At 35.2% G+C, this 25,695-nt stretch overlaps 5 protein-coding genes and 1 pseudogene across 6 annotated transcripts; 4 read left to right on the top strand and 2 right to left on the bottom strand.

Annotated features, from left to right (window-relative positions):
* Nucleotides 1-104: 104 nt before the first annotated feature.
* On the bottom strand, nucleotides 105-3,504 carry LOC18031189 (transmembrane emp24 domain-containing protein p24beta3). The gene is made up of 4 exons (XM_024191607.1): nucleotides 3,203-3,504; nucleotides 2,300-2,486; nucleotides 1,954-2,061; nucleotides 105-384 (listed from the first exon to the last, which is right to left on the bottom strand). The coding sequence occupies exons 1-4, from the start codon at nucleotides 3,419-3,421 to the stop codon at nucleotides 251-253; spliced, it is 648 nt and encodes a 215-aa protein (XP_024047375.1). The 5' UTR covers nucleotides 3,422-3,504; the 3' UTR covers nucleotides 105-250.
* Nucleotides 3,505-7,417: 3,913 nt separating this feature from the next.
* LOC18032040 (perakine reductase) lies at nucleotides 7,418-10,394 on the top strand. Its single transcript, XM_006419978.2, has 7 exons — nucleotides 7,418-7,638; nucleotides 8,423-8,593; nucleotides 8,746-8,949; nucleotides 9,064-9,236; nucleotides 9,358-9,454; nucleotides 9,604-9,757; nucleotides 9,966-10,394. Exons 1-7 carry the CDS (start codon nucleotides 7,579-7,581, stop codon nucleotides 10,139-10,141), a joined length of 1,035 nt encoding a protein of 344 aa, XP_006420041.1. The 5' UTR covers nucleotides 7,418-7,578; the 3' UTR covers nucleotides 10,142-10,394.
* A 522-nt stretch (nucleotides 10,395-10,916) lies between these two features.
* Nucleotides 10,917-11,811, top strand: LOC18032368 (early light-induced protein 1, chloroplastic). The gene is made up of 2 exons (XM_006419976.2): nucleotides 10,917-11,171; nucleotides 11,271-11,811. The coding sequence occupies exons 1-2, from the start codon at nucleotides 11,016-11,018 to the stop codon at nucleotides 11,691-11,693; spliced, it is 579 nt and encodes a 192-aa protein (XP_006420039.1). The 5' UTR covers nucleotides 10,917-11,015; the 3' UTR covers nucleotides 11,694-11,811.
* Nucleotides 11,812-14,621: 2,810 nt separating this feature from the next.
* LOC18032149 (early light-induced protein 1, chloroplastic) lies at nucleotides 14,622-15,571 on the top strand. The gene is made up of 2 exons (XM_006419975.2): nucleotides 14,622-14,884; nucleotides 14,985-15,571. The coding sequence occupies exons 1-2, from the start codon at nucleotides 14,723-14,725 to the stop codon at nucleotides 15,375-15,377; spliced, it is 555 nt and encodes a 184-aa protein (XP_006420038.1). The 5' UTR covers nucleotides 14,622-14,722; the 3' UTR covers nucleotides 15,378-15,571.
* Nucleotides 15,572-15,985: 414 nt separating this feature from the next.
* LOC18032143 lies at nucleotides 15,986-16,868 on the top strand (annotated as a pseudogene).
* An 859-nt stretch (nucleotides 16,869-17,727) lies between these two features.
* LOC18032734 (dymeclin) lies at nucleotides 17,728-24,554 on the bottom strand. Of its 2 annotated transcripts, none has more exons than XM_024182437.1 (18): nucleotides 24,026-24,554; nucleotides 23,366-23,605; nucleotides 22,976-23,039; nucleotides 22,764-22,893; nucleotides 22,532-22,676; nucleotides 22,131-22,379; nucleotides 21,808-21,892; nucleotides 21,360-21,462; nucleotides 20,919-21,044; nucleotides 20,728-20,841; nucleotides 19,689-19,807; nucleotides 19,494-19,569; nucleotides 19,273-19,365; nucleotides 19,062-19,154; nucleotides 18,749-18,868; nucleotides 18,554-18,645; nucleotides 18,243-18,300; nucleotides 17,728-18,072 (listed from the first exon to the last, which is right to left on the bottom strand). In XM_024182437.1, exons 1-18 carry the CDS (start codon nucleotides 24,213-24,215, stop codon nucleotides 17,992-17,994), a joined length of 2,178 nt encoding a protein of 725 aa, XP_024038205.1. In that variant the 5' UTR covers nucleotides 24,216-24,554; the 3' UTR covers nucleotides 17,728-17,991. The 2 variants fall into 2 exon arrangements, with proteins under 2 accessions (XP_024038205.1, XP_006420036.1); XM_006419973.2 differs by having other exon boundaries at nucleotides 19,062-19,151.
* Nucleotides 24,555-25,695: the final 1,141 nt, after the last annotated feature.

Below are 25,695 nucleotides of genomic sequence, written 5' to 3'. Positions count from 1 at the left end.
CTCGCCGTAATCGTAGGCAGGATTCAATCTTCGTGAATCTCGCTCGGAGGTATACAAAGATAGGGTAAGAAAGTAAAATAAAAAGAATCAAGCTAGTTCTTCATGTTCAAAATTCAAATCTATTGTGAAGTACAGGAAATAAATAATATAAACCAATACAGGGTGTAGTTTCCGCAGAATTCACACGTTTTCCTGAACTTTAAACATTCATCCTCTTGTAAATTAAACAGACAAAGAACTATATGGTGCTTCAAACCCGGTTGTATGCAACTGACTTGCTAAAGAGCTTGCGGATATATAACACTTGAAGGGCACTTGCCATGGCCAGCAGAACATATTCTCCAATCGTGTAGCCTAAAAGACGCTTTCTTGTGCTCTCATTTGCTGCAGTGAAAAATACATAATGTGGCATGTAAGTAATAATCAATAGGAGGTTACATCGTGGTACAAACTTCAAAGCATTGTGAAATCAGATAAAGGTATTCGAACTGAGAAACTTGTATCTTCAAACAAAAATGCTGAAGACAAACTAACTAAAAAGTCCTTGTTGAACTAGAGAGATCACCACCCACGGAAAAGGAAAATAAAAAAATATACTTCCACCCTGGATGGGTACGCCGCATCATCACCCACCTTGACGCACTACTCTACTTTTTGGGTCAGAGAGTGAACTTTTAAATTAATGTTTGATATTCAAACTTTGGAAAAACAAAAAAAAAAGACAAATTCCTACCCACAGTATTGCTCAATACAGTGAGTGGAACGGGACTTTCACTGAATATTTATATAAGATTATCGTTTCCACAATGCCCAACGCAGAGGCAGGGTTGCCATATCAAGGCGAAACTTTAAATTATGCTAGAACAAGGGGTAATAAAATCACTTTCCAATATGTCTACCCTATTCCTTCAATCAAACATGAACAAGATGAAATAAAATGAAACTAAATAAGATCTTGTTCAAAGGTAAACATCAATTGACACCTACTACAATAACTAAAATTGCATTGCCTAGGGCAACCGTTAAAAGAAAAATGAAGAACAAAATGGTAAGCTCCCTGGTGATGGAACAGGCAAATGTTCCATGGACTACAATCTACAGAGAATTGCCTGATACTTCGAAATACACAACAGAAAGAGGGTAGGAACAAACATAGCTCCTTAGACAATCGTCCTATAGACACCATTAGCACATCAGAACCCTCTGAAGAGCATTTAAGAGAAAAGATAGGTGGTTGCTGAATCCTATATGATTGCAGAGTCGTTTTAAACCTCCTTGTGGTTTCACCTGGCAACTTCTTGGACAGTCATAAAAATAAAAGTAATTTAGATAACTAAGGGTAAAAAATGTCATTGTGTCACTCGTAACCATTTCAACCCCGTAAGAGTTTTAGTTTATGCCCTCAACTGCATTGTTGGTTCACTAGTGTTATTGGACTACAAGAATTGGAGGTCGTCTTTCTCATTATCTCTATGTAAACTCGATTCCATCCTAGTTTTCTTGTAGAAAAAGTAGAGCCTCACCCAAAACAGACAGTTGACATACATTCGCAAGAAACTGCAGTTTGTATGTGCCAATCACTAATTTGAAATTGAAGAATTCAACATATCTTATGGGACATGTGCATTATGCATGTCAATATATACTAGAAAGATGAGATTTTCTGTATAACACACACACTGATGCAAATGAAACTTTGTGCCTACAGGCAAATGGTTGTATCAATATCTATCACATTGACTATCCAATAAAACCCTTAAGACTCTCACCCTAATAGATCAGAAATGTGTATACAAATACATTAGGAATATGAAAACTGCTAATCTAGCAATATTGCACATATGCACACGAATCATAAACAGAGGTATCAACAAAATAACTTGGCTATATAGATTTATGATACAATCCAGGAAACTGAAAAGGGACGAAAAACCAAGAGATGAAACATCTTACTATGACGATGTCGAGTATCACGTGCTCTCAAGTACTTCTGCTCTGACACGACAGACTCCAATGCCTCCCTCAACTCAGCAATTTTCACATTAATTGGGTCTAGATGTTCTGCAATACATAACCAAATATGTGTCAGAAATAAAGCAAAATAGGGAATTATAAATAATAAACACCAGCCTCAAACATGTTGCTAAGTCAACAACATTCAGCAAGCAATTTAGGATGCACAAATAAAATTTGAACCACTGTGTATTGCAGATATTGGCAGGATGAATTAATACAGACATGGATACGAACTACCATATACTACAATGAAAAGAATATTAACACAGGAATCAGAACTGACCATCTTTGGCGAGGTTATGCTCATTGGGAATATGGCCCACATGAATATAGAAAGAGACTGTTTCTGGTGTAGAATATGGATTATTAAAACAGAACTTGTACATCCCACTTCGTGGAGCCTTAAATTCAAACTTGTCTCCAGATGTCCCCTTAACAGTGTGTACAACATTTCCAGCAGGAGATGTCACCTGCATGAAAACCCAAGATGATAAAAATGCTCGACTAACATATGATAAATCAATCTAATATCCACTCCAACATATAGTGTCACTATCTGGTAAATTGATCAATGTGTCAAAATAATACATAAGACAAATGCAGCTCATAAACCACAATATTGGCAATTGTCATATATGTATAGAGACTCCATGACCACAAGAAGAAAACCAAGGTTCCCAAAGCAGAACAGCTCATAATCCGTACAGTCAACCTAAACAGATAGCTAGAAGGACTTTGTAAACCCTTAATTTCAAGAAACAACCACACTAATGATTTCTTAATTTCCAAGTTCTTATGCACATATTGCTCATTCCACCATTGTTCAAAATCAAAGTATCAATGACTATTCCATCTCAAGTTTGTAATTTTGCATAATCAGTACAAAGCCTCAGCCTCTAAACCTACAAATCAATATCCAAAACTATGCAAAATAAAATTATCGAATCAAAATTGAAGTTTATGGACTAAATATTGATGAATTTTAAGCCAAACATGCAAGTTTTAAGTTAAATTCAAAACCCTAAAAGGAAGCAAACTTCACCATCGAAATCCAATGTAGAAGCAAAAGAAGTTCATAATTTCGTCAAACTCTACTTATTTAACCCTAATCGAACCAAAACAGCATGCATTAATAAAACAAGTCGATGCAGTGAAACTATAAAATGGCGCGAATCTCCATACATACAGTGAAATCAATGCCGGGGTGATCAGTGCTCCAGAAGATGTCGTGGTCAACGACCACGAAATTTCCCGCTACGGTGTCGCCTTCGTAGATGACGTACTCATAGACGCATTCCACGTCATTTACCGTCACCGAGAGAGACGACAGACGGCCGATCAAGCTCATTAAAAGAGCTAGGATCATGTACGTCGCTACATATCTGTGTCTCTGTCTCTTCTCCATCTTTGATTTTGAGATCCTGCGTGATGACCGATGACGTCGATAGCTGAGGCAGAGCAGAGATGGAACTGTTAGTCAAATGACTTTACATTTCTGCTATATTGAAAATTTTTTAATTGTATTCAGTAAAACGACATCGTATATAGCTTTTTTCATTGTATTATATATTGTCGAATTACTTGGCCCATTGGACTGGAGTGTTGAGTTTAGTTACATTGTGAGCAGCTGCTCGATCATCCCATGTATTAAAAATTAATTACAATTCAAAGAGGAAAATTACAATTGAAAAAAGTGTACATAAATTAAAGTGGCATTATGGATTAATAACTTAAAAATATTACTTATTAATTCATTCCATAACCAAAGAAAATAATCATTGATCTTTCTGTCATCTTCTTTTTTGATGTTGTGTTAGTACATGTTCGGTACGGCTTATCAAACAGTTATAAGTACAGTGCTTATTCAATTTTATAAACCCTTATTAAAAATTTTTATTATTATTTGATTATTTTTCTAATAAATTTTTTTTAAAATTAAACAAGTTATTTTGTCTCTAATAATAAAAGGTCAAATTTTAGGTTTTAGGAATAAAGGTTAAGAAGATTTTTTTAAATGTTAAAATGTCTGAAATATCATTTACTTATTTAACAATCTTATCTCATTCTTTTTACATCATAACTTCAAAAATTTATCTATTAAAGTAATTTTATGATTTTTAATAAAAATTCTAATTAACAACCAAACAACTAAAATTCTACTTAAATAATCTATATCCAAAAAGCTACATAAAATGAAGCCTTAAGTTAAACATAGTGCTTGAAATAACAACCGTTAATTTAGTATTTTGTATTAAACTTGGAATGAAAGACAAGACAGGTATAATTTCTTTGTCTTTATAGCCTAAAATGGATATAATAAATAGGAAAATTTGATTATTAATGAATTTTTAATCTGGATATATATGGATCCCTATCATATTGAAACAACTCTCATTATTAATATTAAACTGATACCCATTCATATAAATTAAATCTTCTAATTGAGGATTAGTCTAAATAGCGAACTTTAATTTAATTAATTGATTTTTCTCCCTAGCCAGATATGTTTTTTATCCTGACATAACTGCTGCTTTTTACGTTATTAAGAAAATACTATACTTATCTGCATGTCGTTTTGATTGTTGAACCGAAACAAATTAAAATTTTTACTTTGAACTGAAACAAAGTAAAGTCGAATCAAACAAGTTCGAGAGCTTTGTTTTAGTTGTATGTATTCATCATGTGATCGACCCGGCACCACAGCTCGACGATAACATCACAAAAAATGACCACATTTAATACTGTTCGTGGTTTATATCCATCGAAAAAAAAATTTGGGAAATTTACCCATTTGACTTCCTTCCAATTGTCAATATAAAAAATGACCACATTATAATTTTCTTACGACAGCAATCATTTACAAGGTTCTTAGACCAACGTACCGCTAAAACTAAACAAACAAAACCCCAACTCCCAATCAACATCTGAAGCTCTTCACACCCCATCAAAACACTCCCTATTTCACCTCTCTCACATTCATAAAACAAAGTTATTTATCCAACTGTCACAAAACCCACATTTCACCCATCTCACGTTCATCAAACTAAAATATTTATTTAAGCATTAAAGATAAAATCAAGCAACAAATTAAAGAATAATAATAAGTTAAGGTTGGTATTTCTTTAACTTTTATTTATTTATTTTTTTAGGTGGAATTTTATACAAAAGGTCGGTTGTTTATTTTATTATAATGCGAGTACAATAGATTTATAAATTAGTAAAATCATGGTGAAATTCAATGAAAATGGGTTTTGAACGATATTGAAGACGAAACCCAAAATCAAGGCGACAAGTACCTGTCACCCTCGCGACAAATGACTTGTCGCCTGGGCGACAATCACTTGTTGCCCAAACGATAGGATATTGCATGTTAGATGGTTAGTGCTCGTGTTGCTATACAATCGCTTGTTATTCGGGTGACTTTTTCTGTCACTTGGGCGATAGTGCTATGACCCGAATCACTTGAATTTGTTGATAATTAATTATTTAATTAATATAGTAATATTATTGTTTGGAGTGTTATTAATTAAGTATTATCATATTTTGCATCATGTTAATGGAGTTAGTTGTGCTTAGGCTGTAGTTTGATGGAGCATGGGAGATTTTGAACGATGATCGTATGGAGTACGAGAATGGAAAAGATACTGCATTTTGTTTTCAGAAAGATGCAATCCACCATATGTACTTTCTTCTTCTGATACTTGAAAAACACGAAGAATACCATCTACTGGTGAGGATATCCCTCGATCTACTATAAGTTGCGATCGGTGCAAGGAGCAGCCATAACCGAAAGAAGTGTAAGAATCCCCTTCCGATAAATCCATAGTAATGGTGTCTAATAGTGCGTTTGAAGTTTAATTTAATTTTCTAACTTGTATTATCTAATTTGGAATAAGTTTATTATGTTGATAATTAATGGTGTCATGTTGTTGATTGTAACTAAGCAATTGACAATTATCGAAAAAATCGAGCATCAGACTATGTCACCATGAGTAAAATATGTGATCTTGTATGACATAGACTCATCGCCTGGGCGACCCAGCCTGTCGCCCGATTTTCTAGAGAAAGTTGTTCATTGCTTGATTTTGTAATAAATAAGTAACTCTTGGAAAAATCAAGCGACAAGATGTGTCACCTATGCGACAATCTATGTCACAAGCATAAAATGGGTGACGGCATGTGTGGCGACAGGCTTGTTGCCCGAGAGACACATCTTGCCGCCTGGGCGACACATCTTGCCGCTTGATTTTCCAAAGAGTTGTTCATTGCTTAGATTCTGTGATAAAGAGTTGTTCATTGCTTAGAGGCAACTTTCAAAAAAATCGAGCGAGTTATCAATAACAATCTTCTTCTTAAGTAAATCTCCAAATTATTGAAATTAGGTGTACGATCTAACATTAAATAAGACACGTATGTTAACATAAATACTCCAGAGTCGTCACGTTCTATATATGGGCGAATCTACAGTCGCCCATATGCTTGGTTGGGTGACGCAAGCATGTTGCCTGCGTTGCACAACCAAATGGCCATGCATGCCTTGGGCTTTTTCTAGGTGAAAGGGGTGTGTCGCCTGCGTTGCCCAACTATTAGCTCATGCCGCGCATGGCCATTTGGTTGGGCAATGGGGGGAAGCCACTTGCGTTGCCCAAGCTTGGCATGGCCAAATTTTGGGCAACATAACCAACCACCACATTCTCGATTGGCCGACACACCAACCGTCTCTTTAACTTCAAAATAACTTTAAATTTAGATCAATAATTTCTTAGAGGCATTCAAACAAGCATGTGACATTTATTAGATATTTTAATCATAAGAAACTTATAATATTTTCATACCCAATACATATCCTAATGATTAACAATGATCGATGATCAATCAACCAAACAATTTAAACAAAAATTAATCTAAACTGATTAAAAAAATCGAGAAAATACCTAAGCCGCCAAAATCAAAAGTGAAGGAACTTGTTAGAATCAAACTATAACTTACACAAATCATCACTAAAAGTAAAGGAGATCACCACTAGAAGTGAATGAACTCGCCGGAATTTAAGAAACGCCTAAAGTGAAGCAACTCTTTTGGACGTAGTTGGGGGCTTGGGGCAATAAGAGATGTTTTTGGACGATATTAGGCAAAATATTGTGTTTGTTTAGTTTTGAGAATTTAGGAGTATTTTAATCTAAAAATCTTGTAAATACTTAATATTATAAGAAAAATTAAAATGTGGTATTTTTTGCTATTAAAAATTAGAAAGCGGTCATATCGGTAAATTTTCCAAAATTTTTCGCTTCACGAAAATTGATGAAGAGTAACATAATTATTAAATCTTTCAAAGGTGAAGCCGATAACATTTTTTGTATGAGAGGAAGGCTTATTAAAAAAATAAAAATAAAAATGAAAACAAATGTTATCTAATCACGGGCTGTCCATGTGGTATTTGCCTATTTGGTGGGTTGTTAGTTGGTCCCTCACTGAACATGAGAGCTGGTAAGTCTAATTTTTTGTTAGGTTCTTTATGTTGTCTCTGCAAGTCTGCGGCTAAGATCTACTTTCTGTGTAAAAATGGAGGAGAAGCCTCAAGTCCATGTTCCGAGAGTGAAATTGGGCAGTCAGGGTTTAGAGGTAAGCTAATATAGCAAACATTCTGGTTGTAATTATCAACAAGATGAGGTTCGGTTCGTCGCACCCATTATACACTGCACTTAGGAATTGAGATTTTTGCTTAATCAAATGCTAGCTTCAATTTTCTGTCCTGCCATGGTTCCTTGGCATCGATGTTTGATGAATTGTCATGTGTGTTTTATCTGTGGGTATAGTTTGCAAGTTGTAAGGGTTTGAATTTGTGAAAATGTAGTCTATTTGCTGAACAGTGGCTGTGTTAGTTGTCTTATTTTTTAGCTGTTTATCTAGGATGTTGCACAGCTTGATATATGTAGAGAGGACTGAAGTTCAAGGCTCCATGTGAAACAGCTCGAATCAAATTAACATGGACGAATTTGATAGCTGGTACTGCTTGACACTAAATGAAAATAAAATTTTAAAATAATAAAAGAATGAAGGATCGACTCAAGAGAAAGATGTACCTTTTACGTTTCTGTCTGTATATTGCATTACGCAAGTGTTTGTATGGAAATATTAAATATCCAACTTGTTTGGTAGACAATGGGTTGGTTATTTACTATGATTTCTGTTCCTTCTCTACATTACGTGGCCCGATATGGATACTTTTGCAGGATAGGATCAAAGAAAGTAGTAATTTAAGGGGACATTTGATGAACCAAATTCTTAGATTGAAAGCTTCAATTTAGGAGTGGATTTTAAGTGTTGAAACTAATATGAGGTTAGGCAAATAAACGAGTGTGTGTGTGTGTATCGAAAGCTTTTCCTAATAATATCATGATTTCAGGTTTCCAGATTGGGTTTTGGCTGTGGGGGACTCTCTGGGATATACAACAAACCTCTTTCCCATGAGGTCGGATGTTCAATCATCAAGGAAACTTTTAATAGGGGTATCACCCTTTTTGATACATCAGATGTTTATGGGGTTGATCATGACAATGAGATCATGGTTGGCAAGGTACTATTTTCGGTTTCAACTTCAAATTATCTGATAACTGATCTGAAATAAACCCAAAGTTGACAGAGCACACAATTAATTTTAAAGCTCACAAGGCTTAGAGAATGGTGACAGTATACACTGGTTAAGAAATCTAATTCTCATATGTACAGGCTTTAAAGCAGCTTCCTCGTGATAAGATTCAGTTAGCAACAAAATTTGGTTGTTTTATGCTAGATGGGGTTTCTATTGGGGTAAAAGGCTCACCTGAATATGTACGGAAATGTTGTGAAGCCAGTCTAAAGCGACTTGATGTAGACTATATTGATCTCTACTATCAGCATCGTGTGGACACCTCAGTATCAATAGAGGATACGGTAAGAATTATTTTGTTATATGCATTTCCTGTTCATTGAGTTTTGTTCATTCTATTATGTTAATTAAGCTAATATCTTGAGATCTGATAAAGTTTGAATTTGATGTTGTGTTAGATGGGGGAACTCAAGAAGCTAGTAGAGGAGGGAAAGATAAAATATATTGGGTTGTCTGAAGCCAGTGCAGACACAATAAGAAGAGCCCATGCTGTCCATCCCATAACAGCTGTACAAATGGAATACTCGCTGTGGACTCGTGAAATCGAAGATGATATAATTCCTCTCTGCAGGTTTCTTCACATATTTTTACCTTACAATCCTTCTTTTTGTCTCCAGGAAGCTTTTATTTTCAATTCCTGGCAATTGCTATTGTTCTACAGATGTTAAGTAATATTTCACCTTTCTCCTCAGAGAGCTCGGTATTGGCATAGTGGCATATAGCCCTCTTGGTCGAGGTTTCTTTGCTGGGAAGGCAGTTGTGGAAAGCTTGCCCAGTGAGAGTATTTTGGTATGTGTTACAAAGCAAATCTAATAATTAAATCTACAATTTTATCCATTTGACTTTCCTTTCTATTCTTCCAGTTTGTAAACAGGCACACGTTGTTTCACAATTTCACATTTTTCCTCTTTGAAGCTGTTTTCTATTTTCTGTCACAGGCAATGCATCCTAGGTTCAGTGGAGAGAACTTGGAGAAGAACAAACTTTTATATACTCGTTTGGAAACCTTGGCTGCAAAGTATGGGTGTACTACCCCTCAATTAGCTTTGGCGTGGCTTCTCCATCAAGGGGATGACATAGTCCCTATTCCCGGTATATATTAGGCTCTTAAATTCTTCTAAATGACCTGTTCAACATGTTTGGATTTGCTTTTCAATTTTCTTTGATAAAAGAATGGTATAACATTCATACCTCTCTTTTCTAGATAAATAATATTTCAATGAATGTAAATTTTACTCTGCTGTGGGATTTCTAGCTGGTTCTTGCATGACTTGTTACTTTTCACTTTCATATTATACAGGGACAACTAAGATTACAAACCTTGATAACAACATTGGTTCTTTGGCGCTGAAGCTTAAAGAAGAGGACTTGAAAGAAATTTGCAAGACCATTCCTGTTGACGAAGTTGGTGGCCATAGAGACTACAGTAATTTGTCTGGTTATGGGTACAAATTTGCAAATACTCCTAGAAAGTAAATATTCCAAGTGGATTAAACTGAGGTGTGGAACTATGGAGGCATGTCATTTCATCTCTTGCTTCCTTCTTATGTGTAGTTTATTGAGAATTAAGCAAGAAATATTCGTGTAAATGCTTGATTCGTACATTAGCGATTAGCCCTTAATTCGAACATCTGTTCTCGGAATTTTTTTTTTTTTTTTAATTTGTAAAATTGAACGTTGTATTGACAAACAATAACAGGAACAAATCCAGTTCGACGGTTTACACACATTTCTGCTGCTTAATTATACATGCAATAAGGTAGCACAATCATCGTCTCTGGAGTCTTGGTCATTTCTGTTCATCTGAGTGCACGTTAGCCCTGTGAATCTGACGCAGTGAGAGAACTCGTCAACTTTATGAATTGCTAGTTAGTAAAGTAACGACGGCCAAAACCAAAGCACGCATGCAGACTGCCAAATTGCATCGCTGGAAACAAGCGAGCTGGCTAAAGAAATCAGACTAGCAAACCATGTGACGAAATAATTACGTCTTTAACTAAGAAACAAGAACTACATGTCGTGGTATGAGATGAACCACTAGAAGTAGGAAGCACTTTGGAAGTGACATGTTTCTGGTGAGTAAGTGGCCACGTCACAAGCTTCCATTACATGTGGACAAAGCAAACCCACGTGAACGAATTAACTTTTCAAGAAAGATCTAGACTACGTGGAACCGAAATATCCACCACTCTCTTCGGTTTTCGGTTTTCAGTCTTCAGCCCAACCTACTATATATACCATGCAAACTTTGCTCTCTTGTCTCAAGAAATTGCAAACAAGGAACCCGCCGACCTGAAGCACCCAATTCCCGAATTATACTTTGTTCTGTTTTCTACTTCATAAATTAAAAATGGCCGCATCACTTGCTACTCAATCTATGCTGGCAAGTCCTGTAGCAGCTCGTGTGACTGGTATCAGGAGATCCGGGGCAAACCAACTTTCCTCCGTCAAGTACTTGCCTAGTCTGCGTAGAAATGTCAACTTATCCGTGCGCTGCACGGCAGAGGTAAGTGAAGCCACGGTTCCACAATACGAAATGCGGAGCTTTACCTAACGTGAAATAACAGTTTTACTAATTGCATGGGGTATTGATATAATTTTACAGGATGAGCAGCAGCAGCAGCAGAAAGATGATCAACCAACCATACCGAAAGCTGAGCCTCAGCCACCAAAGAAGCCGCGGATGAGCACGGGGTTCTCTGAGGTGTTCGCGTTCAGCGGGCCGGCACCGGAGAGGATAAACGGGAGGCTTGCGATGATTGGGTTCGTGGCTGCATTGGGGGTGGAGATATCCAAGGGTCAGGATGTGTTTGCCCAGTTATCAGACGGTGGGGTTGCCTGGTTCTTGGGGACCAGTGTTTTGCTCACGGTTGCGTCCCTGGTTCCTTTGTTTAAAGGTGTCAGCGTGGAGTCTAAATCGGATGGGTTCATGACTTCGGATGCTGAGTTGTGGAATGGGAGGTTTGCTATGCTGGGCCTTGTTGCTTTGGCTTTCACCGAGTTTGTTAAGGGTGGCACCCTTGTTTAAGCTTAATTTTGTTTAGATCTGTAGATCTGTATTTTTTTTAACTAATTAATGTATGAGATCCTACTGTAATTAAATCTCTATTTCTCATGCCATTCTGTAATTCAACCACCATTTTCTAGTTTTTTTTTCCTTTTATTACTAACTAATATCTAATCATACAGTCATAAGTTTACTGGAACAAATATGGATTAATATTATTATGATAATTCAGAAATTTATTACAATATTGAGATGTATCTTTCTTTGAAGATAAAAAAAGATGTGTACTCTACTCGTATTCATGATTAATACAAAGTTAAGAGTTGAGACTTAAACTTGTGCCCTCAAGTTCATTGCTACGAGCCCAAGAGTGCCACACCCAGTTGTGGAATACTTGTAATTTTTTTACCATGGCCACAAAATTCTTCTATGCAATTTGTGTCGCACTCAGGGAGCCGGCAATTTTAAAGCTAATATTCATTAATTTACATTAAACAGTAATTAACGTAACAACATCGGATCATTTTTGAAGTAGAAAAGTTAATTGAATAAGAACAGGTGCAAATGGATAAACTGAAGTATCTATGGAAGCTTAACAATTTTTTTTTTTTTTTTTTGGTTTCATATGTTGTGTTTGTTGAAGATATGAGCTCATCTAGAGGTATGGTGCAATCCTGAGTTTGAGCCTATCTCTGTTCTCTGAATTCTCATTTGCAGAAACTGAATGTTGTTAGTGCTTTATAAGGCAAGAAGCCAACCAGCTAAACTATTATTAAGATCATATGGCTCTAACTGAAAAGCTGAAGTAAAATTAAGAAAATTAATTTTAATCGCTTCGAAGGAATTGACCTCCGAATTTGGCGATGGCTGAAAGTTTGATTTATTGCTTGAGAATTAGCCTTCGTGACATTAAAATTTATAGTAATAGCTAAACCTTGAGTTTGAGGAGGAAATTCCGAATACTAAAATATGAAGAAAATAAAGAGTCATTCTTGGATTCCGTTTGGTATAATTTTTTAAGTAGAGATTATTTTAAGTAGAGCTTTAGTTAATAGAGTTTTTTATTATAAAAATTTTAGTTGTTTGGTTCTCAATAAAAGTTTTTATTAAAAATTTAAGAAATTATTTTAATAAACAAGTTTTTTAAAATTATATTATAAAAAATAAAATAAGATTTTTAAATAATTAGAGGATATTTTATATATTTTAACATTTAAAAAAAGTTTTTCAACATCTATTCCATAAAAGTTTAAAATTTGAGCTTTTACTAGTAGAGATAACATATCTTATTTAAGGTTCAAAATCTTTATTAAAAAAATAACCAAACAAGAAAAAAAAACTATGATAAGAGTTTATAAGATTAAATAAGCACTTATACATATTAAATAAGTCATATCAAATATGTATTTATACATGAAACTAATTGTGTGGAAAAGCTAAACCTCCGAATTTGGCAATGGCTGAAAGTCTGATTTATTGCTCAAGAATTAGCCTTTGTGACATTAAAATTTATAGTAATAGCTAAACCTTGAGTTTGAGGAGAAAATTCCGAATACTAAAATATGAAGAAAATAAAGAATCCTTCTTATACAGGAAACTAATTGTGAGGAAAAGCTTTTGCTTAGGGATGACAAGAAAATTGGGATCTAGTTTGCATCCACAGAGATCGGAATCTGCATAATAAAAAATGTGAATCAAGATGTGGATATTGAGGATGGATAACTAGGTATTCAGATCTGCATATTTTTTTTAAAATTAATTAAATAAAAAATAAGACATATATAAGAAAATATAAGCCCTAAGTTAAAAACACATCACACATAAATAGGATAACACACCCAAGTATGCTTAAACATTATCTTATATTATTTTAGATTTGTTCAGTACTTTATATTATTTTAAATTTGTCATTTGTGGTGCTATTAACTTGGATTGTTATTAATATTTATTCTAGATTTGTTTAGTATTGAATGATTATTATTTTTTTTTATTTTTTATATTGGTAAAATGTTATAGTTTTGTAAATAAATGTTTTAAATGTGCGGATCCACATATCAAGAATATTCGCTTAGAATCTGTATAAATTTACCAACTTCTGAATCCTGAAAAATTAATGTGGATTCAGATTTGGATGCACCTACACTTCAATTTAGATTTTGTCATTCCTAAATTGATTATCTTTCGAGAATAAAATAATTTAAACAATGTCAAAGATGATATTAATTCGATCAGGTAGATTATCAAGGCTTGATTTTCATTTATTTATAAAATTATCACTGTATTTAACATGACATAAATGATTTAAGAGATTTTACCAATCGAATTAATTGACACTCATTTGTAACCAGAATATATAGTTACGATGAATTGAATTGTTATTCTTGGTTTTGGATAAATCGGAACATCCAGTTATATTCGAATGAAATTAATTAGAAATTAAAATTACATATAATATAAAATTGAATCCGAATAAATATACGGGAGGGAGGTGAAACTCATTGACTTGCAGGCGCCATGCACCTCGAAAGCACGGAATAACTTTTGCCAAGTTGATCGCTACAGACTGCAAAAAAAAAAAAAAACACAAGCAAACAAGCTAAGTAGCTGCTAGCCAGCTAAAGGAAGAAACAAACACTTAGTGACAAATTTTGTTTCCGTGTTCAAGTTAGGACCAGCTATGAGCATGTGGCGACATAAGATGAGATGACTAGAATGACCTAGTCGTAGTCGTGGCCTAACTCGAAACCTAGGAACAACGTTGGCCTCAGATTCACAAGCTTTCCCTCCGGTGAGTGTAACCAGGCCACGTCCCAAGCTCCATCACCTATGTGGACCAGCGAAGTCACGTGAACCAAGTAACTTTTGGCGAAAGATCTAGACTACGTGGAACCTAAATATCCATCACTCTCTTCCCCTCCCCACACTTTATTACTTACTATAAATACCATGCAACGTATGCTCTTACTGATCATCAAAATTGCAAGTAAGGAGCCCATTAACCTAAAAACTCCCAGTTGCTAAATTATTCCTCCGTTGCATAATCTACAAAAATGGCTGCTTCACTCGCCACTCAATCTATGCTTGGAAGCTCTGTCGTCGCAGCTCGTGTTACCGGCATCAGGAAATCTGGGGTGTACCAATTTTCCTCTGTTAAGTACTTACCTGGTACTCTGCAGAGAAATGTTAGCTTATCAGTGCGCTGCATGGCTAAGGTAAGTAAAGGCTAGAGTTCTGCTTTATATTTACTTTTTACTTTTGCTTGAGAACTAGAGACTTTACACTAATTGCATGGGTGCAATAACAATTTTGTAGAATGAGCAGCAGAAGGATCAATCAACTCAGCCACCAAAGCTACCGCGTATAAGCACGAAGTTCTCTGACGTGTTTGCGTTCAGCGGGCCGGCACCGGAGAGGATAAACGGGAGGCTTGCGATGATTGGGTTCGTGGCTGCATTGGCGGTGGAGCTATCCAAGGGTCAGGATGTGTTTGCCCAGTTATCAGACGGTGGAGTTGCCTGGTTCTTGGGGACCAGTGTTCTGCTTTCGGTTGCGTCCCTGGTTCCTTTGTTTAAAGGTGTCAGCGTGGAGTCTAAATCGGATGGGTTCATGACTTCGGATGCTGAGTTGTGGAATGGGAGGTTCGCTATGATGGGTCTTGTTGCTTTGGCTGTCACTGAGTTTGTTAAAGGCAGTACCCTTGTTTAGTTAAGTCCAATTTTCCAGTGATATGCGGACTGCAGAGTCTTGAAATGATAACAAGACCCTATTCTTAATACTTGAAGCGCACGTCATGTTTCTTCCGTGGCTAATTATTGTGTATGAATTATGGTGGTGTTGTATGTAAATCTCTGTTTTCCCATGCCAATTCTCTAAATAAATCACCCTTTTCCGTGTTGAAATTGGAATATATGCACTTTTTAGTTTTTAGGGCTTGGGCCAAATGCTGGTTAACAAATTATTTTTGCATTAGTTGACTAAAAATATAAAATAATAAAGATAAATCAAGCAGCTATATTATATTACGTTAGTTTATATAATTTCAAAAATTACTTAAAATTAAATTTCTTTTTATCTCCATTAAAATTTACATTTTAATCAAATATTCACCATGCATCGTGATGGTGCCATTATGAATAAAAGACAAGCAAATCTGGACTTGTAAATTCGGAGATACAAGAAAAAAATTTAACATTCTCTAATTTTAGATCAAATATTAATATGTTGAATCGCCCTAAATTGAGTCCAATAATGCTAAAGTCAAAGGTTGGCAGGTGGCTAATGGCTCCCTTTCGTTGCAATTTGATATTTTGGGAATGAGTTCTATCAAATCTGTTCAAGAAAGAACATGTATGCAAGTGACATGACATTTAAATTGGACAACTGAAGCTCAACCTACGGGCCCATATTGAAGCCTCTTAAAGAAGAGATCGTGCTTCACAAGCATCAATGGAACAAAAAATGTGAAAGATCAGTCCATGATGATAATGCGATAGAAAGGTAGAATTTTTTATAACCAGCATAGACACGTGAATTGAATTTTTTTTTTTAACCTTTTTTGATCAGGGGTGAACCAATTTTCCCCTGTTCAGTACATTCCCAGTAATCTGCGTAGAAATGTTAACTTTTGAGCGCGTTGCCTAGCTGAGGTAGTCAAGTAACGATACCTTTTTAAAAAAAAAAAAAAAAAAAAAATTCTCTGCGGTTTATAACTTGTTTTGCTTGACAAACAATTAACTGAACTGCATGGTTGAAATAATAATTTTGTAGGATGAGAAGCCTCAGCCACCAAAGCAGCCGGGGACGAGCACGAAGTTCCCACACGTTTTGGCTTTCAGTGGGAGGCTTGCGATGATTGGGTTTGTGGCTGCACAGGCAGTGGAACTATATCCAAGGGTCAGGACGTGTTCGCCCAGATATCAGACGGTGGGATAGCGTATTTCTTGGGGACCAGTGTTTTGCTCTCGCTTGCGCTTCTGGTTCTTTTGTCTAAAGGTGTCAGTGTAGAGTCGAAATCGGATGCGTTAGTGACTTCGGATGCTGAGTTGATGAATGGAAGGCTGGCTGTGTTGGGTCTTGTTGCCTTCGCTTTCACCGAGTATGTCAAGGGCGGTACCCTTGTTTAAGTCAAGTCTTGTACGTCTTGTAGAACTGTGTTTTTGCTAATACATAGTTTATATGGAAGATTGAAATAAAGAACGCGCGTTGTTAAACACCATGCTTCTTTGTGGCTATTTGATTTTATTGTACACAAGTCTCTGATCTCCAAACTAAGGTGGCGTTTGTTTTTTAACTTAATGACTTAAAGTGATTTAATTTAATTAATTAAGTTAATTAGAGATATTTATTTTTATAACTTAATAAGATTTTTAAAATAATTTTGACTTAATAAAATAAACTAATTTTTTTGGCTTTTTACTTAATAAAGACATTTGAATTAAATCAATTACTTTCTAATGTCAAAAATATTCCTGCTTTATAATTTATTTTTCATGTCTATCCCAAAATTCACCCATAGACATTTACCTCACATAATAATCTCATCATTATTTTTTTATCTGTCATGGAATCCCTCCTCACTTTAGTATCAACTCGTCAAGTACTGAAATTTTGTAAGAATATGCTTTTCGAATTTGCTAATACTAACTGAAAGAAACTAACCTCCCTTTGCCTCTAAATCTTATGAAAAATTCAGATAATAATTTCTTCAAATCAATATCCAAACACCCTACCTCTTTATCTAACTGAGGATCCTGAGACCTGAACCTGGCATCGCCGTCACCGTCAATGAAACAGCATCTAAACAGAAAAATCAAGGAGCGTTCTGGCACAATCTGATATCTCTAAATTCATTCGTTCATTCATTCATGATGCTTTTTGATTATCTAACAATCAATTCCTCATCCACTGTACACCAGCTAATTACAGAGTCAACGTCCATATTAATGAATCCAATCTCTTGCATCATATCCATGATTTTCCAATTCAAAGCACTTGAAAAATCAGAGTCCATCGAATAGCGAGGTCTTCCAAAGATACAAATTTATAAGTGGTGGTCTCCAATACAGCGAGGATGCAAAAGACTCGGTACAGGATGAAAATTACCAAGTAAAATAATTTTTTGATTTTTATATTACTAAGGTAGAATTGAGCGTGCTCTCTTATTCATTACATTGTAGGTCGATCGATCTTGTATCTATGACAAAATGGCCTCTACAGTGTCTTAAACATATTGACAGAAAAGAATGAGAAGAATACATTTTTTAAACATGTAATCTATTTACATATTCACCATGCATCATGAACATCCGGAATCATGCAGCTATGGATCAATATTAACTCTTTGCTCATTCAACTCCCCATTTTGATGTTTGTTGGGTTCCCCATCGTCATTACTCTCCTCCTGCAGTCAAGTGAACAATGATAGTCATGATGAGTAAAAACAAGACAAATTAGAGTTTGTACATTCTAGAGATGCATGAAAAATTAATAAGCTCATACTAAAAATGGAAGCTCCAACTTTAGATCAAACATTAATACCATAACAGATTCAGAAGAGATCACAACACTTACTTTTACAGGCAAATCCACTGGGAACAAATTTATCGCACTGGGATTAAAGCTGAACCCACTGAATGAAGTTAAACAAGAAAGACAAGATATTAGTGACATATAAGAAGTAGCATGCAAATATTAAAGAGAAATTTTAAGGATTAAAAAGTGACTAAAACGTTGGATCATGGTTAACCATGAAACCAAATTGCTAGGAAAAGTCAAACCAAATAATCACATCAAATATTTGGACCCTATCAGTCTTTTCCCAAGGACAATTTGCCTAAGTGTGGTTATCTGGTTAGTAAGAGAGAATGGAGTAGGAAAAATACCAGCGTGATAGAACCAGTTGCCAAACATATGGAATAAAGAACTCCTCTGGATGACTCTCTTGTTCATATGAGAAATATAATCGAGTAAACATCTGTCATAAAAGGATCCAGATTTTGTAAAATAAAAAGGGGAAGAATCATCTGGATAAAAGTCCCAAGTTTAAACAATAACATCCAAAAGCGATCGGCTTTCACCTTTAAACCATCGCCTCGCCAAGATCTACAATTGATAATTATGGACTGCAGGACCTTTTCCACAGACCATTCACCGTCCACTCTTTGTGCATCAAGCCGACTATTGAAAAAGTCCAACACCTATAAAAGCCAATGCAGTCATCCAATTTGGTCGCAGCGAGAAAGAGTAAAAGAGTGTAAAGAATAGAATTTAGACACTCAGAAGCCTTATAGATAGGCACTACAACCGCTACCGATCCTTGTGATATGCCAAATCCAAATACTTAATATAAGAGAGAATATACAAGTTTTGACATAGAAACCATCTGCTTACCGTGTATATATTTTCTAGCAGCTCATTGAATCGAGGATGACTCTTGAAAGGCTGAAAAACCTCCTCCCTGTGCAATATTGCATATACAACCTGCTAAGAACATTTAGTTAAGAATAATGACAATGTGAAATCTGCCAAATGGCTTATGATTGTTAGGGGAAAAAAAAAAAGGGACAAAACCTTGTCTCGTGACTTAAATGGAAACTGATACCTCTGGATTTCGCGGCAGGGCATAAGTCAAAATTGCATTTAATATTTCAAGGACAATTCTCAGGAAATCCGTGTAAATGTGCAATTCTGCTGACTGCAGCAAAAATAATCTAGTTTAGCAAAAGAAAAAGAAAATATAAGATACGATAACATTGGAACAGCAAAAAATTTTTAAGTTATTAATGCCATATATACAAGGATGAAAAGGATCAGAATGACTACCATATCTTCTGCAAAGCTGTCTTGTTCTGTTAAGTTGCCTTTCTTGTCGTCTCTTCGATCTGCTATTTTGTTGTACCTGAAGTTGATAAATTCGGAAAAACAATATATAGATCATGCATTATTTTAAGAAACAAAAGTCTGCTTGAAAATTTTCAAATTAACACAGCAGAAACAAGAGAGAACGGGGGGACATACTTTCGTGAGAGCATATAAAAAAGGCTGACCAATCTCTGTGATGCATATGCACTCAAACGGTGGACATGAGGTGCCATGTTTGCCAAAGTTGCAAGACAGGTTGTATGGAGGTAGACATCCTGTTATAATTTAACATGTAAAAGGCTTTAGTAGGACGAAACTTGCATAATGAACAGAGTATAAACATCTACCATATGTCTATCCATCAATCTAGAAACTTACAAAACATGTCAAAATGGTGACTACCACAGGGAAATATCAAGTGTTTTGAGCATAAAATATGATATAGTAATGATAAGAATACAAGTCTCTACCAGCATAACAAGATTTAATCAGCGTACAACATACAACGGATCCTCAGTATTAAGGATTTTAATGGGGTTTTGGGTGAATTAAGGGAATCCAGTTCATTTATAGTGACATATGGACCGAATCTAGAATGATAGCATTGATTCCTCATACAAAATTATGATCTGACCAAGCATTGCCTAACAGATGGAAAGCACATTTTATCCATATACAGAAAACTAGTTTGAAAAACTGTAAGACATCTCAGCTCCTTTAATTGCCCACTTCCCATGCTCATCATAAGGTTATGTCTTTCAAGACTTCATGTTTTTGTCATTCCATTGATTAAAATACAACAATAGGTTTTCTTGCACTAAATTCTAGCTTTCTTCATAGTATAAAAACAGTACAGTTAGCCCCAATAATATGTGAAAGCTAGCATTTGCTTTCACAATGTCAAATTAGCAATCACCTCGTTTCTATCTTGCCACAGTCCTAGGATAGGAATTCTATACAATTTTCAAGGAGCACCAAGATCAACAGACACACCAATTGATTTATAAGAATCTGACCTGACATGTATAAAAAAAGAAAGGTACTTAAACTGCCATAAAGTCTATCAGAAGCATTAGGTGGCCACTTTTTATACGATAACATTGACATAAATGATATTTTAATCAAGCAATCAGCTGTAACACTCTCAACTAACATTCAAAGAAAACTTAACAAGTAGTAAACTTTCAAGTCATACCCGCAGCTTGGATAGGTTATACTTCACAGTCCTTATCAAGATAATGACCAATAGAGATCCAAGAGATGTCTGATGAAGGAGGTGCTCTTTGTACCATGGAACACTGGGAAGAATCTATACAAAATACCAAATATGTCAACACAATCCTTAAGTAATCCAGTCAATGGTTGGCCACTAGAGCAGATCCTTACCATTTTGTGAATGCTTGCATTGAAAGAAGAATCCTGACTAAGTATGAGAAGGATAATCAGCAACATGTATATTTGATTAGGAGTCTTCTTTGAAGCATTGTATAATGTTTCCAAAATTGGCATCAACTGTCGATTCCATAGTAAAATAGAATAATATTAGGATGAGCAGCAGCAAGCTCATATAACTAAGACTTGATTAATAACTTATTACAGCCCAAAAATAAATTAAAAATAGAATAAAATAAAAAATAAGGTAAGGAAAAATATCTCATATAACTAAGCTGCACTCAAAAAGCAGCATGATATTGAGATATGGCCCTTGAGATGACAGTGTAAGGCTTCCTTTTTTTGTGCTATGTGGAGGGGCTAAGAAATAAAATGATTGTATTCAGAAAGAAGATTTCTGCGAATATAAAGAAGCAATGTTCTGTTGTTTCATACCAGTGTATCCAGATCAGTTCGCACCAAAACATACTCCAAAAAGCCAGAGTTCCCTTGCACCAATGAGTAAAGCAATAGAACTGCAGTCTCATCAGCCAAGTACCTGCAGAGCAAACATTCATGTGAGATAAAACTGATGAAGGGGAACAAGTAATTACAACTTAATGATGATGAAGAAATAGAGTCATCAGTGGTATGCCAGTGCTTTCAGATTCACCAAAGAATTATTGCTCACGAAGGGCGTGGAGCCCAAGCCATTGAAAAAATACCAGCCATCCAAACTGCTGGTAACATGTGCAAAATTCAATATAACTAAATCTTAATGCGGTGCATCCTCATTAAATTTTAACCCACAGATCAAGTTTGGCGAACTGAAGCAGAAAAGTATCAATATAACCTCACAACAAAAAGATTCTAAACTCGGGAAGAGGAAAAATGGGGCACTCACATTCCAAGTGTATCAAATAGAGAAGCAAAAGGTAGCCTCACAACTGGACCACTATGTGCATTCCCCTCGAGATCCATATGACCAACTGCAAGCAGGAAATATTTACCAACAAACATACAGCGTGTCAACACAAGAAAAGAAAATGAATAAATAAGTAATGATTTACCAAACTACCTAAATACCATTCTTTAAAATTAATATTAATGGAAAAACAAGGTCAGCCCAGACACTGCTAAGGAACTCTAGTTTAAGACTGGGGCCCCTTAAAATATTGTTGCTATGATGCTATCATATAAATAAACACAAAAGAAAGCAGAGCTCACATTCAATATCCCTTGCATTTTCTAATGCATTGCAGTAAGGATTTACAGTAAAATGCGTGCTCGATTTGGCCAAAGAATCGGAAGTGGCACTGTCGTCGCTTCTATCTGTTATGGATTCATCATTCTCAACACATTTATGGTAATGAATGAGAACAAGTAGGACAAGGAGGCTGCAGTCAGTCAATGGATTGCTTGAGCCTTCACCATTTGAACTGACCAAATAATTAAACGGCAACAGCACAATCGTTGCTGCAGGTCAAATATATAATGTCAACCAAACTGCCTGAAAAATACATCCATTGTCTATCATCTACAAAAGAAGAATCTGCAATACATGATCAATAAGACTCCAAATGAAAACAATTTCAATGTAGAAAACAAGCTATAAAATAACCCCATACCGGCAGCAGAACCAACTCTCTGCAGAACACCAGGCTGGTTCTCCTCTGAAAATATAGAGTAAGATGAACTGTTCACAGAGATACGAGGTCGTGTTATGTAGTTGAGTAGCAATCTGCAGACCACTGAACATACCAAAGAACTTTCCTGAAAATTTAAGTTGAACTTTAGAAATTTCAACAAGTTTGGAAATCTTGAGATAATGAACAAAAAGTCTAAATTTCATATTGTAACCTCAGTCATTGCCGCATCAATGAAAGGGTGTACATCTTTTGGTCCCAGCGATGGCACAGAAAGAAGCTGAGTCGACATTGCAACGAGCATGAAATTAAGAAGCTCCTGATGTAGGTTGTATGTATGGGGACTTGCAAAAAGAAAATTCTTACTTATAAGAATAATGGATATATATCTCAACAGCTAGAACACGCAGAGATTCAGTGATATACCTTACATCTACCAAGGCAATAAAACTCAACACACTATGCATAACAAGATTTTCAATGTTTTGATCTGCAAACAAAAACAAAGCTTCAGGTTGATGAAACTTCATAAAGAGTGGGAAACCTTTATTAACCAAAAAGAAAATTTCCCAAAGACAAAAAACTGGAATCACAAAAGGTGGACCCCTTTCAAATGACAAGTTTTGAAGAAAATACGTTACCATTGCCAGAACAATGCCTACAGAATTTATAATTACTATTAATTTGAGACTCAAGAACAGCCATTTCACAACCCCCTCTTGGCCACTCAAGTCAATAAGCCCTCAGGATATTTGTGCTTTGTTTCATTCAGAGGATCAAATTAGAATTAACATTTAAAAGATAAAAGATAATTACCTAACACAAATTCCTTTGGAAGTGGTTCACTTTCGTCAAGAGACAGATGTAATTCCTCAAAATTCTCGCTCTCAGCATTTTCTATTAGGTACTTGAGAAAAACTGACGAAATGTACACTGCATTAATAGCCTTCATAATAGCCACTGATGCAGTGCCAGAAGATGAAATACACTCTTGCAAGCACCATGTCAGGTGAATCAAAATCTTCGCAAGATGCCTAGTATAACAGTTGTTTTGTGCTGCGCAACAGTAATACAAAGAGACCAAATCTATCAATAATGTATAAAGAAACATACAAGAAGGAATGCACATTAGTAATCTATAAAGAAAACCAATTTTTTATTGTTATTTTTGCAATTTTTTAACGTTGTAGGTATTAAACCTTAATTTCTTCTCATTTCTTTCTGTTCTCTATTTTCTTATTAACGTTGAATTATTCTAAGTACTTTAGTTACCAAGATCAATTCAAAAATAACGAAAAATTCAAAGAATGAGCATTTCAGTTCATCAAACACAACAATAATCAATAAAACCACACAAAGACGCCGCTGCTCAATGGCCTAGAAAATTCTTCGATCAAGCACTAAATTCATCAAATAAGCAAATGAAATAAACTCAATGCATTAAAAAAGTAAAAAAAAAAAAGCTAAGTGACTGACCGAAAGCCTCGCAAGCTTGGTGGACTCGGTGAGACGGCCAGTGGAGGCTGAGCGGGAGTTCGAGAAGTTTCTGCCAGAAATCAGAGGCCAAGGGGAACGATTTCTCGCCGACAAACGTAGCAATTAAATACTCCGCCGTGTCCTGTGGCCGCGAGTCAGCAAAACGCGGCGTCGAAGGCACTCCGCCCATTGTGTCAAGACTCAAAGCCTTTGATCAATTTGGTAGTGTTAACGGCTCGGTTCGGTTCGAGTCGCGAGTGCGAAGTTACTGAGTCAACTCTGATTTCGGAGACCTGAGTTACGAGATCAACGGCATTACGCGGAGAGAGTGTCCGAGACGTGGATCTGTTTCTGGCTGCCTTTGAAATCGAAAATGAAAAATGAATTTAGAAATTTGGAGTTTCTTTTGTTTCGTTTATAACAGATAGAAGCCAAGGGAGCGAGCTTGTAAACGAAGCTTGTGAAGGGAGGGATAAATCCACGACTTTTTAATTTTCTTTTTTTTCTCTTTTTCTTTTTTGTTAAGAGAGAAAGGCTATTCGTTTGCGGATGATGAGGCGTCATTAACTTCAATTGCTTCCCACTTTTGGACGAAAATGTCCTTCTAATTAATTATTTAATGACGCATCTAATAATGTTTTTTATACGACTTCTCTACTAGTCAAAATACGTTTTTAGATTCCAAAATCTCTCTCTCTTTTTTTTCTTCGCATTGCTAGGTTTGTTTGAAACAACTTTTCAAAAAAAAAAAAAGTTTATTTGAAACAAAAATAAACTTATAGAAGATAAAATATATCTAATTTATTTTTACTTATCAAAGAGGTTACAATCTCTCAATTAAATATTCGAGTTCTTTCTTAAATATATTTAAAAATTTACTCCCAATTAAAACTTAAGTTGGCATCTTTCTAATTAATATGAGTGGAGTAAATATTATTCCAATCTTTACAAAGATAAGATCGTCTCAACAGATTTGTAGTGTCAATATCAATATATTTTTTATTACAATATACAAATAAATATTAAAAAGAAAAGAGGTTCCAAAATTTTTACTAAATTCATAATTAACATTAAAATAACTTTTTCCAAACAATATATTAGTATATGATCTATTTAAAAAGTTGCAATTAAAATTTATACCATATATTTTCAAAGAAAAGAAATTATACCAAACTCTAATATTCGATAGTATAAAAGATTAACTATTCTTATCCAACTAAAAATTCCCTCACGAATATTTTTTTTATTGTTAATTCCATAATATATTTCGAATAAAACATGCCTTATTCTTATTTCTATACTATTATGATATCATGTATTATCTGATTCATTAACATTTTAAAATTAATTTTATTTAAATAAATTTCCGATCGAAGATGTCTCAATGACCTAATATGAATACTTTTCTGCAACTACAAAAAAAATTTATTCATTCAATTTATCTTGGAAATTTTATTTGGAAAAAAAGACTTCATGGGCATTTGGGTCATTGCAGAGAACGGAGGATGAAGTTTCTCTATTAATTGTAGATCTGTAGTCGTTTGCAACAGTAGGTTTTAGCTTCGTCGGCAAGACCCAGGCCAGGAGGCCATCTGTAAATGCTACACTAAAGCATATAAATAAAAACAAATAAATAAATACCATTTATATTTGTTTATTTATTCATTTGG

The sequence above is a fragment of the Citrus clementina genome, unplaced genomic scaffold (genome assembly GCF_000493195.1).
Source record: "Citrus clementina cultivar Clemenules unplaced genomic scaffold, Citrus_clementina_v1.0 scaffold_9, whole genome shotgun sequence".
NCBI lineage: Eukaryota > Viridiplantae > Streptophyta > Magnoliopsida > Sapindales > Rutaceae > Citrus > Citrus x clementina.
This window is presented reverse-complemented; position numbering and strand designations above follow the sequence as displayed.